Source organism: Purpureocillium lilacinum, assembly GCF_023168085.1.
Source record: "Purpureocillium lilacinum CBS 284.36 DNA, scaffold_3, whole genome shotgun sequence".
NCBI classification, from domain to species: domain Eukaryota; kingdom Fungi; phylum Ascomycota; class Sordariomycetes; order Hypocreales; family Ophiocordycipitaceae; genus Purpureocillium; species Purpureocillium lilacinum.
This window is the reverse complement of record NW_027072113.1, coordinates 1,425,461-1,440,721: the sequence shown is the minus strand read 5'-3', so window position 1 is coordinate 1,440,721 and position 15,261 is coordinate 1,425,461. Positions and strand designations below refer to the sequence as shown.

Genomic DNA, 15,261 nt, shown 5'->3' with positions numbered 1-15,261 from the left:
CGACTTGGACGGATGCAAGGGTACATCAGAGTGAGTACGGCACTGCATTGGCTTGAGTGGCTTTCATTCTATGTAAACCCCAATATTCCTCAAGATGGGCATTGTGTATCGTCATCGGGGCCTTGGAGTGAGGACGTCTGTCTTGGTAACCTCGAGTAGCATTCTTGAGTTATGAGGCCTCATATGGCCGACAAGTATTTCATTTCTGGTCTACGCCTATTAATTCGCCGGTGTTCAGATGCTACGCAAGAATGTAGGCAAAGTGATATTTAAGGCGTTTGATTGTTTCATCGCGCAAAAGTTGCGGCGACTTTTCAAGGCTCAGAGTAATACAGGATGCTCCGAGAAATCTGTACATAGGGCTGGTCAAGTACATGTTGCCTTGCACTGTATGGAGGTGGACGAGCCCAACATGGAATGAAGGTGGTCAAGAACTTCATTTCTTCGGATCATTAGTTCCTGGAAACATTGGCTTGTAGGGGCTTCCTTTGTATTTCTATTTATCGAACCTTGCACGAGTGTGTAATATACGGACCAACAGTGGCGCGTTCTTCCGGGGCCCTAGCGGCGTGGCATCGTATAACTAACGCGCTACCAAAATCCGAGCCTTGAAGAGGTCCAGGCCCACCGAACAGATTCCTTCACCTCGCCGATTTCATATAGTATCGTATGCAATGCTGTTGGGTTGAAACCAATTTGTTATGTATATTAACTGGGAATATTCAGTACTGGTCGGTGATTGAACCTGCGAGCGAGTCGGCGGTGGGCGTGCATGGTACGCCACAATAGCAGTGCGGCGCTCGGCGTAGGTCTTCTCGGATCGGATGGCGTGATGGTCACGCCACCTGCAAGCGTAGCCGCATCGACAGGTTGCACCGGAGACACCCTTGGGGAGTGGCACCCTAGTGGCATCCCCGTGCCTACTCGTAACACCGTTCACAAATGAGCCGCCTGCTGACTTTTCAGGCGCCGTTTGGTACTGGAGAAGGCCGCAACTTCTGTGATGGCACACATCCAGACGAAGCTTTGCGCAGCATTCGCGCACTATCGCAATTATAGTTACTCTGTCAGGATACACCTTGTCAACAAAAAGCTGTGCCCCGTCATCACGTTTCTGAGAGCCGAGCCGACTAGTTTGTACACCACGGTTAATGTCCACTCCCTGGGTGGGAATTCTGCCTCTTATTGTACTCAGGACCTTGCCTAGCACGGCCAACAACAACGGACTGGAGACAGCGGAAAAGCCACATGGGCTACCGCCTGCTGCCCGGCACAGACTTTCGATACTGTTTCAAAATGTCGCAGGCCGCTCCGGAAATTTTAAGCTTTGACGACCTGTATAACTAGTGCTCCCGAGCTACCGCCTATTTAACTCGTGGCGTAGGATTGCGATCAAATCAGTGTACAACTCCACGCTCGCGTCGATCAATATTGCCCTGTGACACGGCACCAGGGATGAGAATCACGGGCACTCGAAATCTTAACATCATATCTAGTGATGGAATAGGTTCAACAATATTATACCGGCACCAGATGAGGTAATGGCGTGAGGTAGTCGTTGCCATCTGCGAAAAGACAAGGAGAGGTTACTGTGCCTGAAGCTAGTTCACACAACGCCGACTGCCTGAGTATGATAGTGATGCCCCTAAATATCATAGTGTTGCGAGAAGAATGAGGTTGTTGACGTGTCACGCTCAATCTTTCAGCTGCGCAAACGGACGAATATGCCACAGTGCCTGAAGGCGAGTTTTAGTGCCTCCGATTTCAAGAAAAAACACCCAGCATCTTATACGCGTGTCAGCTTGAGCTCGGCCACCCAAAAGACTCTTGAACTACAGTGGCGGCAGAGAGCTAGAGCAACCACATGACATAGTGAGCTGAAGCAATCAACTGGTCCCTCGTCGTCTGCGTGGAGAGACAGTTGTGGGCATCCCATTTCCAGTCTGCCGCAGTGCCCCAGGTCAACGAAAAATGGGAAACGGAAGCCGCACGAGGACTATCATTGACTTCCAATAACATCAATGACCGCGGAAGTGGCTTTGGTGCTTCCAAAGTCTTTAGTACAAGGATCCCGACGAAGATTGCATAACACTACTATCACACACTTGGGTAGGAGAACCGTGGGCAAAGGAATGCTTGATTTTCTATCTGACACTGGTATAAAGTTGCTGTTCTTATACCTGTGCCATTGAGGCCCTAGACATGACTCACTGTAGGCAACAGCGTCGTGCCCGCAGGCTGCACAGGTGCAGCCTGAAGCCATACCTGTTGTTGACTTTGACACTTGACGCTCGTCCTTGCAACAACTACTCTTCCACTACTTCGGAGGCACCACGCACCATAAGATTCAATTCAGAACACAAGTTTTTGTCTCCAAAACCCAATCCGCTTCCCGCACCCAGAGAAGCAATCCATACAGGGACATCCCAATCCAGAGCGTCCCAACAGCAAGCCAGGTTCCACACTTGACTGCGCTCCGACAAGAAGTTTGACTTCTGCGGAGCTGGCAGAATCAAAGGTTCTCCATAGAGTCTTCCCTGATCTGGTAATCGGACAAGAATTTCGTAAAATGTTTGATGAGTATCAAATGTGGCGCAGAACCGGAAATCGCGTCGTCCCAGACGCCGCCGTATCTCTTCGAGAGCCTCTGATGGCATGACAGAGTTCGACGATGTCAGTCGAAAAAAGACCCACTGGCGGCACCAGTAGTGTTCCTTCAGCGGGGCGCAGCCTGGGTGGGCGCAGCAGTGCTCTGCTGGGCAAGTCACGAGCTCTGAGCGTCCGTCAAAGGAGTTGCGTTCTCCCATAGTGGATATGATCTGAAATCTCAACGTTTTGGATTTAATGCGACGAAGCTGCTTGCATGAAGCCACTGAAAAGTGCGTGTCAAACAATCGGAGCCGCTTTGCAATATATAGCCCACAAACTCTCATGGTGTGCCAGAGATCGCATAACAGATGAGGATGTGCGGCAATGGAGACTTATAAACTTTAATTATAAGACTGTATTCTAGGCGTTGTAGAGGGCAACGGATAAAGTTTCGCGGGGAGTAAGGCTGAAAGTCCCCCGAACGATGGCATTGCGGCTTGTTGGTCCAAAAAATAAATTCTACTGAACGTTATCACGTCCGACACACACTAATCCAGAAGTCTCTCGGCGTATTTACTACCCACATAAACCAGTCAATAACCCTCGCTGTCGCAAGCCAACTTTGCTTGGGCAAAAGAGACAGAGCTGCGTGTCGGGTTATTCAGCACCGATGGATGGAGCATTTTTTGGTAGTTTTGCCCACTTTCAAGTAGAGAATCGTTCGTCATTAGGGTATATAATGCGAAGAGACTTCATTGGTCAAAACAACGAGCCTATCCCAAATCACGACAGGAGTGTTTAAGACTTCCTGGTGCGGCAGCAGATGCATGTAATTTTGTTGCCACTCCGGCCTTGCCAAACTCCCAATGGGAAAGGGGCTGGAGCCAAGCCCCCGTCGACGCCCTGGGCTCAGATTGTAAAAGTCGTGGGCTGACCCAAGCCACGAATCAAAGCCACTAAAGCGTAGTTCTACTGCGGTTGGATCATCGATTTAGGCGTTGCGGGGCCAACATCTATACTGTATTGAGGCTGCAGACTGGTCCTCAAGTTTTGCCGCACAGCAGCAAATCGTACAAGCACTTGGGGGGGTTTCCATATTGACTGTCTACCGAGGCCTCGCCCCAGATTTGTCGTCAGCTGCTGTTCTCCCCGGAATTGCTCCCAAATCGCCACGAGACCAGGACAAATGAAACCATGATCTTGCTGGATACCTTCGGCGCACCATGTTATTCCATCACCATCCCGAGTTGCACCATTTCGCATTGACTTCAGTCGAACACGATTGAAAGATCAAGCGACCCCAGAGAAGCCCTGGGATCCAGTAGCCACCATGGCCCCCAAAAGGATAGGCGTGATGACCTCAGGAGACGACTCCCCTGGCATGAACGCTGTGGTTCGCGCCGTCGTCCGCATGGCCATCTACATGGGCTGTGAGCCTTTCGTCATCTATGAAGGCTATGAAGGTCTCATTCGCGGAGGGGCCTACATCAAGAAGATGGGGTGGCAAGACGTTCGTGGTTGGCTGTCTGAGGGTGGAACACTTATCGGCACGGCGCGATGCATGGCATTCTACGAACGGCCAGGGCGCATAACTGCGGCCAAGAACATGGTTCTCAACGGAATTGACACGATCATCGTATGCGGTGGAGACGGTTCACTCGCCGGTGCAGACAAATTCCGGTCCGAGTGGCCCACGCTTCTTGACGAGCTCATCGTCAACCGCGAGCTGTCCAAAAGTCAGGTGGCCTCATATGGAAGCCTCAAGGTTGTCGGCATCGTGGGCTCCATCGACAACGACTTACCCGGCACGGATGCCACAGTAGGCTGTTATTCTGCTCTCTCACGAATCTGCGAGCTGGTGGACTTTATCGAGGCCACCGCTTCTTCTCACTCGCGTGCCTTTGTTATAGAGGTTATGGGCAGGCATTGTGGTTGGTTGGCGCTCTCGGCCGGTGTTGCTACAGGTGCCGATTTCGTCCTCATTCCTGAAAGGCCCCAGGAACATGACTGGCGTGAGGACATGCGTGACGTTGTCAAGAAGGTGAGTTGAACTCGCTTCGGGCATCTTTCTCGCGGCTCCGTACAAAGCCACATTGACAATCGTGGGCAGCATCGCGAAATTGGCAAGCGGAAGACTATCGTCATTGTCGCAGAGGGAGCCCGCGACAAGGACGGCGCCAAGATCACCCCAGAGCAGATCAAGAACCTGCTGGCAGATAAGAACAAGGGAGGCTTAGGTCTTGATACCCGCATTACGACACCTGGACATGTTCAGCGTGGCGGGACTGCCGTCGCATTCGATCGTATGCTTGGTACGCTCCAAGGCATCGAGGCCATCAAGGCCGTCCTCGAGGCGACACCCGAAATGGGGACATGCTTCATCGCTATCCAAGAGAACAAGATCGTGCGCAGGCCACTTATGAAGGCCACACAGGACGTGAAGGAGCTTGCCGCGGCTATTGTGGCCGAAGACTTCGAAAAGGCCATGTCACTGCGCGATGCGGAGTTTGCTGGCAAGTACCAGTCATATCTCACGACAACTAATGTCCTCATGGACGACGTGAAATTGCCCCCAAAAAGCGTGAGTGCGCGTTGCATTATCATTGTGGGATACTTTTTGACCACGAGTAGAGAATGAAGATTGGTTTCATCAACGTTGGTGCACCTGCAGGCGGTATGAACGCCGCTGTGCGCGCCGCTGTTGCCTACTGCATGGGCCACGGCCATGAGCCCGTTGCTATCCATAACGGATTCGCTGGTTTTGCCCGCCACCATGATGACCAGCCAGTTGGTTCTGTGCGCCCGTTTGATTGGCTTAAGGTCGACAGTTGGGCCAGCAAGGGCGGCTCGGAGATAGGGACCAATTGCGAGCTGCCTTCTGAGTCCGGAATGGAATTGGTTGCCAATCTGATTGAGCAGTACGAGTTTGACGCCTTGTTTATCGTGGGGGGCTTCGAGGCATTCACCTCCGTCGCGCAGCTACGCAAGGCTAGAGAAGAGTATCCCTCACTCTGCATACCAATCTGTCTTCTTCCTGCCACCATCTCCAACAACATCCCTGGAACGGAGTACACGCTAGGATCGGACACCTGCCTCAACGAGCTGATCAACTACTGCGATAAAATCAAGCAGTCCGCCTCGGCCACCCGTAGACGAGTTTTTGTCGTGGAAACCCAAGGCGACCGTTCAGGATATATCGCAACGCTCTGTGGGCTCTGTGTTGGTGCATCGGCCGTTTACATCCCTGAAAAGGGTATCAGCCTCGCGATGCTAAATGCTGACGTGAAACATCTCGAGCAAGCATTTGACGGAGACAGGGGACAGTCCGGCGCCGGTCGGTTGATCATCGTCAACGAGAAAGCCAGCAACGTCTACGACGCCAAGCTCATTGCAAATATCATACAAGAAGAAGCGCACGGCCACTTTGAAAGCAGGGTGAGCATTCCCGGCCATGTCCAGCAGGGCGGTGTGCCGTCGGCGATGGACCGCTGCCATGCCGTTCGGCTGGCTATCAAGTGCATCGAGCACCTCGAGAGTTTTGGCCGCGGTGCGCACAATCGCGCCAAGAAGGATCCCAGTAGCGCAGCCGTCATTGGCATTCAGGGATCCGAAGTTGTCTTCACGCCGATCAAAAGACTAGAGGAGCAGAATACCGACTGGCAAAACAGGAGGCCCAACGCCGCACACTGGCTGGGATCGTACGAGACTGGAAATATCCTTGGTGGTCGGCCGAGAGTGCTCATGCACCCTGGGGAATTGGCGGGGTCTCCCACCACACCTAAGTGATCCTGCAGCACTAAGTGGAATGAACACGGCCAGTCATTCCAGGCGCAGCATCAGTTTTGCAGCAAAGTTCACCAATCGAGATATGGTTGCCCGTGCGGACCACCTTGTAACCACTAGACAAGGTCCACTTCACGTGCCTGTTGCTATTCTACTTCGATTTCCATTTCTTTGGTTTTTCTCTTCTCGAATGTGTAAGCCGTCGTGCATAACAACCAGGCCGGCTACTTCCGAAGATTTCTGCAACGATCGCCTTCGTTTCTCCACGATTGGCTCCCCTGCTTGCGACATCTCGAGGAAAATCTCAAGCGAGCCTTACCGTTCGGTCGCGCCCCGGGCGACTAACTTCGCTGCGATCTCTGGAGTACAAAATTACGTGCACATAGTTGAGTAACAGTAGTAGTTGCAAGCGTCTGGATTGTGTAAGGCGTTTGTAATGACACGTTCATAGGGCGAGTGTGCAGGATGGACATCTATCGACCCAAGGCAGCTCTGAGCATGTCACAGCATGTACAAGCGTGAGGAGAGGATGAATGGGAACATGGATCAGGTGCCAACGTAAGTGGTCCGTGGGGTGACCGAAGTGCTGCGGCACTGCTAAGCTCAGTTGTGAACAGCTGTCATCGGAGCGGCGTTAAACTTTTCATGCCGTCCTCCCTGGTCTCTGCCTATGGAATGTTTGGTGGCACTGGCCGCAAGCCATGCGGCCGAGAGCGTAGGAACCAGCTGTGAACGTTGATTTCGTAGCCGGGCTCTGCGCGACGTTGCCAGTTCGGGTGGCGTGAGATGGGTTCCTAGCGAACCCGTTAGTGACAGGTGGAGTTGACGCAGGCTTCCAGGCTGCCCACTTCCACATATCCCAGCCCTTACATCCCGCTGTGCATGCCCACTGGAGGTAGTCAACGCAGTCTGACTTCTTCCAAACCACAGCGTCTTGGACATATCATATTGTTGAGGTCTATTGCAACATTATTACACGCTTTCTACACAATGCCCGACTCAAACATGCTCCCGATGGACATAAACAGCGACATTCCTGAGGATCTCTTTCACATTCTGCTGACCGTTGTGGACCTGAAAAGAGATACTTCCGGCGGGACACGCTCTCACTTCGTCCTTGGCACTCGTGGCACACTTCGTGCTGCAAAAGCATACAGCATCATCGCTCTGCGCAGACTTGGCTTCCATGACGATGATTTTGCCCAGTTCGATATACGACCGTCAGTTGAGCTCGAACAGTGGCCGCACGGTGAAGGTGTCATCGCCTATGCTCGTGCTGTGTCCGGCGAGGAGTTCCTTGTCAGCATCGACACGACCCCTAACAATGAGTCTCTTCGTCTTAAAAGCGGCTCTCACATGGGCTATGAGGCCGAGGATGAGGGCACGCTCCGCCTGCCCGACGGTGCGCAGTTTCTGCACTACGTCGTACAAACCACCATTGACTACAACTCCGACCGGAGCGGTTCCGCTCAGACTGTCGAAATAGAAGGTGCGTACGTGCACCGCGCCAGTGCGTGGACCGCTGCGCACCAGTGTCTCAGCGGTGATCGGGAGAACTTTGTCGAGTATGACTCCCGCGACGACGTCGAGTTTTTCGGCGAGTGGCCGTTTGACGAAGATGTGGCGGTGCATGCCGTAGCGGAGACAGGGCAGAATTATTTCGTCGCGGTTAAGGTGCCGCCGCATGAGGTTGTGAACCACAGGACAGAGCTGAGGATGGCAGCTGAGCAGCATGAGATTGGCGATGCGGTGAAGTATCAGACAGTTTGCTGAGAGTATCTAGCCTACCGACTGTCTTGGACTTTCCGTGAATTTTCTCTTGTGAATAACTGTAACGTCATCGATTCTATGCAGTTTAAGAACACAAAAATTGGAATGTGAAGTCACTGTATTGATAGGTAGTTACATTTTGCGCCCGAAGTAGTATATCACACAACTGCCGGAGCTTGTCCGCATATTCCCAACTCAAATACACAACGGCCAACACATTAGTGTGTCAATGGAGCCGGAGATAGGTCATGAACAATGGCAATCCAAATATTCATAACATCTTCATTGCCCAAGAGAATTAATTTTCCGGTCGTTGACGATCATCTCTTGGCCGAGTTGGTGGATCTGGCGTTGTAGTGTCAGATTATGTGCCTCCAGTTCGAGAATGTGGTCAGAGGCCAAGGTCAGTATCATGCCCTTGGTGAATGCGCGATGTCGAGTATTTATCTCGACAGAATACGCAGATCTGCTCTCCAGTCGCTCTAGGATTGCCAGTAACCGTCTGAACCGATCGTTCAGCCGAGTCCTATATCGTGCCTCAATATATTTATGACCTTTATTCTCGTCTGATGTAGTCTGATTCTGCGAGGATCGTGATTCAAGATCGATTAGAGGAGAATCCGATGTCCGTAACTCCCAGGGCCGCCTGTGTATATTCGATGACTCCGAGCTCGGAGCCCCGATCCCTGGAACCGGTCCCGCCATGTTGACTAGCCACCACGTAAATCGATCTGTTAAACTTCTGCGTTGTTTGAATACTCCAGATACATCGCCGGTGGCATGAATAATTTGCTTTTGAACTCAAGCTGCCGAGTCGTCCTGCGAGGGACTATCGTTTGTTGAAATATAGCGCCGGGTTTGTAGAGCACAAGAGCCCGGTCCAGGAGGAGAACGTGAGCTAGTGCTGGGGCTCAGAAACGGCACACGTTTCACCTGGGTGGTGCAAAGAAAGTCAAGAGCTGGTTCTTCGTCAGTTTTATCCTGACAGAACACTGTGGGCAAGCGACGGCATCACCCCGTACGGCGTTCGAGCAACGGTGGGAGGCGGCATTATCAGCCACATTAGCTGACACTGTCGAGTTCTCATTAGCTTGGAATCTCGGAGAGAACTCCGGGGAAGTGCCCCGGCGATGCGGGACAAGTTGATCAGCCAATTACCATGTGGAGGAGCCAAGTCTCCCTTCAGAGTCTTGACCTTCTCCATGCTCATTGGTCGGGCGGCTGTTAAAGTTATGCTTTCTGAGCACGGTCGACTTGCCTGCCTTGGCTTTACTGCGTCCAGTGTGAGATGAACCGCACGATGACAAGATTTGTGGCTGAAAGCACTCCGTGCCGATTTGCGTCCCGCGCCGCATTCCTGGTCATCTTGAAGCGCTCATGCACATCACTAGCTTAACATCCAAATACCCGTCATTACATGGCATCGAGGTTGTGGAAATATTGTATACGTAGCTGGAATAGTCTATTGTCGAGGCGTTCACAACGTGGGCAGGCTGTTTCATGATATTTCCATGACTGCGGTGGGCGCGCTTGCATGGTAACCGCCGAGTCTCAGACCTCTCGCAGCTGACGCAACTAATACAGCTCTCCAGTTTTACTCGTCTTCGGATTGTTTCCAGTCCGTCGACTGATATCTCATTGAGTGTTGTTGGCGGTTCACGTGAAGGACGCGATACAGATCCTCGAACGTCCAAAAGCGTGATATGCCACTCCCCAGTGGATTTGTCGCGGGCAGATCAGTCCACAGTTCGACTGCTCTTTGCGCCATTCTTGAGCAATCGCGATGTGCACCACTGCGTCAGATACTCTTGTTGCCATTGTCACGAACGTTCCGACAATCGCCTTACCCGGTTTGCTTGTACCCCTTCGATTGGGCTGACAGTTGTCCATCTGCGAACGCCCCCTTCACATATGTGATACTCAGCGGATAACAGGGCGAACTCTCGGCCGCGATAAATCTCTTATCGTAGATGTTGTGAGATCTAGGAGCATTCAAGGCTCTATTGCCATTCAGAAATTTGTCAGACCGGTCATAACTTGTCAGGCCGGTCGTAACTTGTCAGGCCGGTCGTAATTTGTCAGGCCGTGTCAGGCTTCTATGGCCTTGGAGCTGCCAAACAGTATCATTGCCAGCATCCGGACCAGTCCATCGCCGTGTTGGAGTCGGCCTCCAGTCTGGGGGGAGTGTGGGCCACCGAACGCATTTATCCAGGCCTGAAAAGTAATAACTTGCTGGGCACATACGATACCCCGACTTTCCCATGGACCCAAATCTTTTTAGTGTGAAGCCAGGGGAACATATCCCTGGACAGGTACTTAATTCCTATCAGGAGGCGTATGCAAAGCATTTCGGCATCTTCGACAGCATCAGGGTGAACACCAAAGCGGTCTCTGCTGAGCATAAACCCAACGGCGGCTGGGTGATCAGGGTCTCTCCGGTCATTGATGGCAAGGAGGATAGTTCAAGTCAGTCAGACTTGTACACCAGGCGGCTTATAGTCGCTTCAGGCATGGTATCGGATCCATTCATGCCGAATATCAAGGGTCGGGAGGAATATAATCGCCCCATATTCCACGCCAAACATTTCGCGAAATACGGCGATACAGTTGATCCGTCGCTGGGCGGAAAGGTGACCATATTTGGCGGCACCAAGTCTGCATGGGATGCAGCGTATGCATACGGCACCAAGGGGATCAAAGTAGACTGGATCATTCGAGGTCCGCCTCTGCGTATGGTGAACTGATCCCGAGACTAGCTAACTTGCAGAATAGCCACTGGACACGGGCCTTGCTGGATGTCCCCTCCGTATGTAACTCCCCTCAAGAGGCGGTTGGAGAAGCTCGTCAGTGAGTCTATTCCGTAAACGTTTATTTTACCTTTGCTTACCTCATTCGTTGATATGCGCGTGCTGCACTGGTTCGGACCGTGCATCTGGGGAGAGGATAGCGGTTACGCGGTCATCAAGTCATTCTGGCACCGAACTGCGATCGGGCGAGCTATCACGGACAGGTTCTGGAACGCCATCGGCAGCGATGTGATCGGGCTAATGGGATTCGACAAAGATCCTGAGATTGGAAAGCTCAAGCCTACTTGCGACGCAATGACCACGGGCTGCACCTTCAGTATCCTCAACTATGAGACCGACTTTTTCGAGCCCATCCGCAACGGCACTGTAAGAATCCATCTGGCGGACATCTCCCACCTCAGCGAGGGCAAGGTTCATCTGGATGACTCTGAGGCGACGGTACTCGAGTCGAACGCAATGCTCTGCGTCACAGGCTGGAAGCACTCGCCACCCTTGAGGTTCCTGCCAGAGGGAATCGAGAAGCGGATAGGTCTGCCATATCCTCGGTTATCTGAAGATGCTGCTCTGCCTCCGGACGAGAGCCTAGCGGCACAGGCGGATCTCGTCGCCAAAGCGGATGCTGAGATCCAGCGGCTGTTCCCCGGGCTCACGGTGCCTCCAAAGTTCAATCCAAACTACGTGCCGCTAACAGATACGAAGGCCTTCGGAATTCCCAAAGGTGGGACTAATGCGTCACCTCCATCTCAAACGCCATTCATGCTATACGGCTTCATGGTTCCCGGCACGGCCGATTTCCTGCGCACCAAGGACCTTGCATTTGCAGGTGCCATCATGAACTTTGGCAACGTGATCTGCGCTCACGCGCAGGGTCTATGGAATAGTGCCTATTTTGATGGGAAGCTTGCGCGAGACCCCAGCTCTGCAGTCCTGGCTCCGGAGGGTGTTGACGGCCACCTCGTTGCGAATGGCTGCAGCACCCTGACACTCAACCAAGTGCACTACCAGACCATTTTGCACAACCGATTTGGCAAATGGCGGTACCCCGATGATCCCGGAAGCAGATACCCTGACTTTGTCTTTGAGGCAGTACCCTATTTGGACATGATAATGGCTGATATGGGCCTGAGAGTTCATCGGAAGAGTGGCTGGTTCAAAGAGATTGTGGACCCCTATGGCCCGGAGGACTATTCTGATATTAACGACGAGTGGAACGCAAAGTTTTGCAAAGATTAGCCAGGTCATCTCTCCATTCAATCAAGTCAATTTGGGCCGGGGGAGGGGGGTCTCGGCTGTATGACTGATACATCGCTCGGCCTCCGCTTGATTGACATGAATGGATTCAATTCAACTTGAAAGTATACCAAGCTAAGGTCGGTTTAAGGTCCCATCCTACACTACTCCTCGCCAATTCCGCGATTTTTGAAATAGAGTCCACCCAACGTGACTGCATCCCGTCGAATCCAGTTCTTGGGCCATTGACCTTTCTCTAGCATGGATGGCTCCATTGACAGCCGCTGACTTGTCAAAGTAGGCTTCGCAGGATTGAAGGCTCTCTCGCAATCGGCGGCCACGTCGAAATAGCGAACACATCCAGAGTCAATTAACTCATCGTAGGGAATGACAACCTGCGGAGCACCCACCATTAAATAGGGTGGGTATATTGGCGCAGGCAACTCAAGGCGTAATATCGCTCGAGCTCTGAGCTCTGATCTACAAGTCGCTTTATCCTACCATACAACCATGAATTACAGGGTGCAGCTTGTGGAGGAGGTGCTGAACGACCTTGGGATTCGCGCGGAGAGCTGAGGGGGCGTGGAGACAAACCCGAAACCGGGAGCTGGACATGTACTATTACTGTCCAGCATGGGGACCACGGCTAGCAGTGGGGTAATTGATGAAACTTACCTTGAAGAGTGTGCTGTAGGTGCACGATCACGGGTCAGTGGGCCCATCGGGAGCTCTCATCGTCATACAATCCTATTCGGATCTGTGTTGAAAGGAATGGCGATTTCTCTGTGGCTGAAGCTTCTTGTTTATACCTGTGCTTGTGTACCTCTGAAACCACTGGCAGCTGTGGTCTGTGACTCCTGAAGCTCCTTCTTTGCAACAAGTGATAGCGGGCTTCTGACATCGCATCACCAGCCCCCTGTTCCTGAGACCCAGCCAAGCTATATGTTGGCTTCTGGTTTGTATTGGCGGCACTGGTCTGCGGACGGCCGACTTGTTATACTCTCGAAGAGAATCTCATACATCGGCCTCAGCAGGCTAAATGCGTATCGCGGTGCCGCTCATCCGCAATACCCAGGCCGGCCAACTCCGTTAAACACGCACACCAGCCCTAGACAGCAGTGGCCATATCCCGTTTGAAGTCCGTAATCGCACCGCTCCTGTTTGTGTCTACACCCTGGAGGTTCGGTGTGGCAACATCCACCAGGGCAGCATTCGAACCCCTGTTTGAGACAGTCATTGCATGAGTACACCCTGGCGTTGTCACTTTTAACTGGGTTCGTTTCGAGGCTGGTTGGCACCGTGTTGCCCAGGGCCAGGCCAAGTAGGGTCGCAAACATGGCCTTTGAAATGTGCATATTGGCGAAAGTCTGAAGTAGCTCTCGGGTAGTATATGGCCCTGCCGTAAAACAAGTATTGAGATGAAGCAAGGTGTAAGAATGGGTGGCTCTTTGTGCAACCGTCAATGGCGTTCTCCCTGTCTCGATCTCCATATATATATGTGAGTACGAAGTCGCTACCTGAAACGGGCAAGGTGCAAGAGCTAAAGTAGCCGGATATTTTAGCCTCCCCCTTGAAGGTGGATGCCGCATAGCTAGGTGACGACGAAGTGAACAGGGATTCCGGCGTTGTAATGAGTTCCTGGGGAAAGGTTGCCCGGATGCACCCTTCGGGCTGTCTGTACCTTCGCGCTTTCTGTTCAATTACAGGTCTTGAAATTGATCAAATTTGGAGGCATGCAATTCTAGACGTGCTCGGCTGTGGGAGACAGCCGCTTTGGTAACCGAGTTGTTGTCGTAAGATAGCCCGCCAGCAGCCATTCACTGTGCCTGGTCACGCGTAGGTTGAAGTCACAAGGTCCTGGCAGCATATGTATTGTCTCCCGTGGCAGTATGATTCGCGGTTGCCTTGTAAGGCTACAGTAATGATTCTCCTGCAACAACCTGCCACTTCCGGCGTCCGCACGACACGTGATCTTCCGGCCCCGTCTGACGAGACGGCCAAAGTTGCTTGCTTCCGTCGGCGTGGATTCCATTAGGCAGTCTTAGCTCTCTACTTCCCGGAGCAGCAAGACTCCTGTGCTGCGTAGGTGCGTCAAGCTAGCATTCCATCCGAGCCAGCATGTCAGCCAACGGGGCCCTCCCGCGCTTTGTCAAAGCTCTTCCGGGGGGCCCTGGCTTGCTGGACAGGCTTGACCGCACCGATGGAGGTTTCTACCCAGCCATTGCTCGCGGCTTGACGCTGTGGCGCTACGGTCTTGGGTCCCCGCTGCTGTCCTTCGCGTGTCACGAGCCGGTCCCGTTGCTTTTTTCTTGCGGGCGCCCGCGCCGTGCCGTTCCCCTGTGCCTTGTCGGTGAGCGCTTTCCGTCTGCCTTCCCTGTCCGGCCTCGGTGAACGTCCCATTTCGTCAAGTGCAAACCCGCTTCCAGTTCGTTGCAGATTCTATGGCAGCAAGGTACCCCGAGCTACCACGAGACGGATCAATTCTCGTCGCAATCCCCCATCGGCTCTGGCCAAGGACGTGACCTGCTTGCTCGAAAAGAGGCCCTCAGTCTATCGGCGACAGGGGATGTAATTGCTACGATACAAAGGGCAATGCAGATAGGATAACGACGTATTTGAGCAACTCGTACAGATAGCTGGCAGATGACACAGGAACGACACCCAGCCATCTACTGGAAGGGGCAAGACACATGGCAATGACAAAGGAATGTTCAACTACCCGATTTGGAGGGTCAGCCACACGGCCCCCCTAAGGCGGCCCCCGTAGTAAAGTGGTTAGGCCCCCCAATCAATTGCCCCAGGATGAATTCCCTTGTCTAGGAGAATTCCCTTATTCAGAATTCCCGTTTGTTAAAAGTCAGATTGCCTTCTTTGGACGATTGCTGTCGATTATTTTGCTGTGGTGTTGAACCTAATCTTGCACAATGACGGGTTCCACTGAGGGGGACGTTGAGTCGGCGGGGCTGGCGGGGCAAGCGGGGCGAGCGGGGTTCGCGACACCAAGACGATCATCTCGTCTGGCGATGCCGAGTGAGAAGGGGAGCTTGGGAGGGGATGAGGCGGCCCGAGACGCGGTGAGAGC

General features: G+C 52.8%; 3 protein-coding genes across 3 annotated transcripts; all 3 read left to right on the top strand.

The window, feature by feature from the left end:
- Positions 1 to 3,919: 3,919 nt before the first annotated feature.
- PLICBS_004124 (6-phosphofructokinase, alpha subunit) lies at positions 3,920 to 6,375 on the top strand (the record flags this gene model as incomplete). Its single annotated transcript, XM_065600427.1, has 3 exons — positions 3,920 to 4,630; positions 4,700 to 5,170; positions 5,221 to 6,375. 3 exons carry the CDS (start codon positions 3,920 to 3,922, stop codon positions 6,373 to 6,375), a joined length of 2,337 nt encoding a protein of 778 aa, XP_065456499.1.
- A 987-nt stretch (positions 6,376 to 7,362) lies between these two features.
- On the top strand, positions 7,363 to 8,145 carry PLICBS_004123 (uncharacterized protein; the record flags this gene model as incomplete). Its single annotated transcript, XM_065600426.1, has 1 exon — positions 7,363 to 8,145. One exon carries the CDS (start codon positions 7,363 to 7,365, stop codon positions 8,143 to 8,145), a length of 783 nt encoding a protein of 260 aa, XP_065456498.1.
- A 2,897-nt stretch (positions 8,146 to 11,042) lies between these two features.
- Positions 11,043 to 12,182, top strand: PLICBS_004122 (uncharacterized protein; the record flags this gene model as incomplete). The annotated part of the gene is made up of 1 exon (XM_065600425.1): positions 11,043 to 12,182. The coding sequence occupies one exon, from the start codon at positions 11,043 to 11,045 to the stop codon at positions 12,180 to 12,182; it is 1,140 nt and encodes a 379-aa protein (XP_065456497.1).
- Positions 12,183 to 15,261: the final 3,079 nt, after the last annotated feature.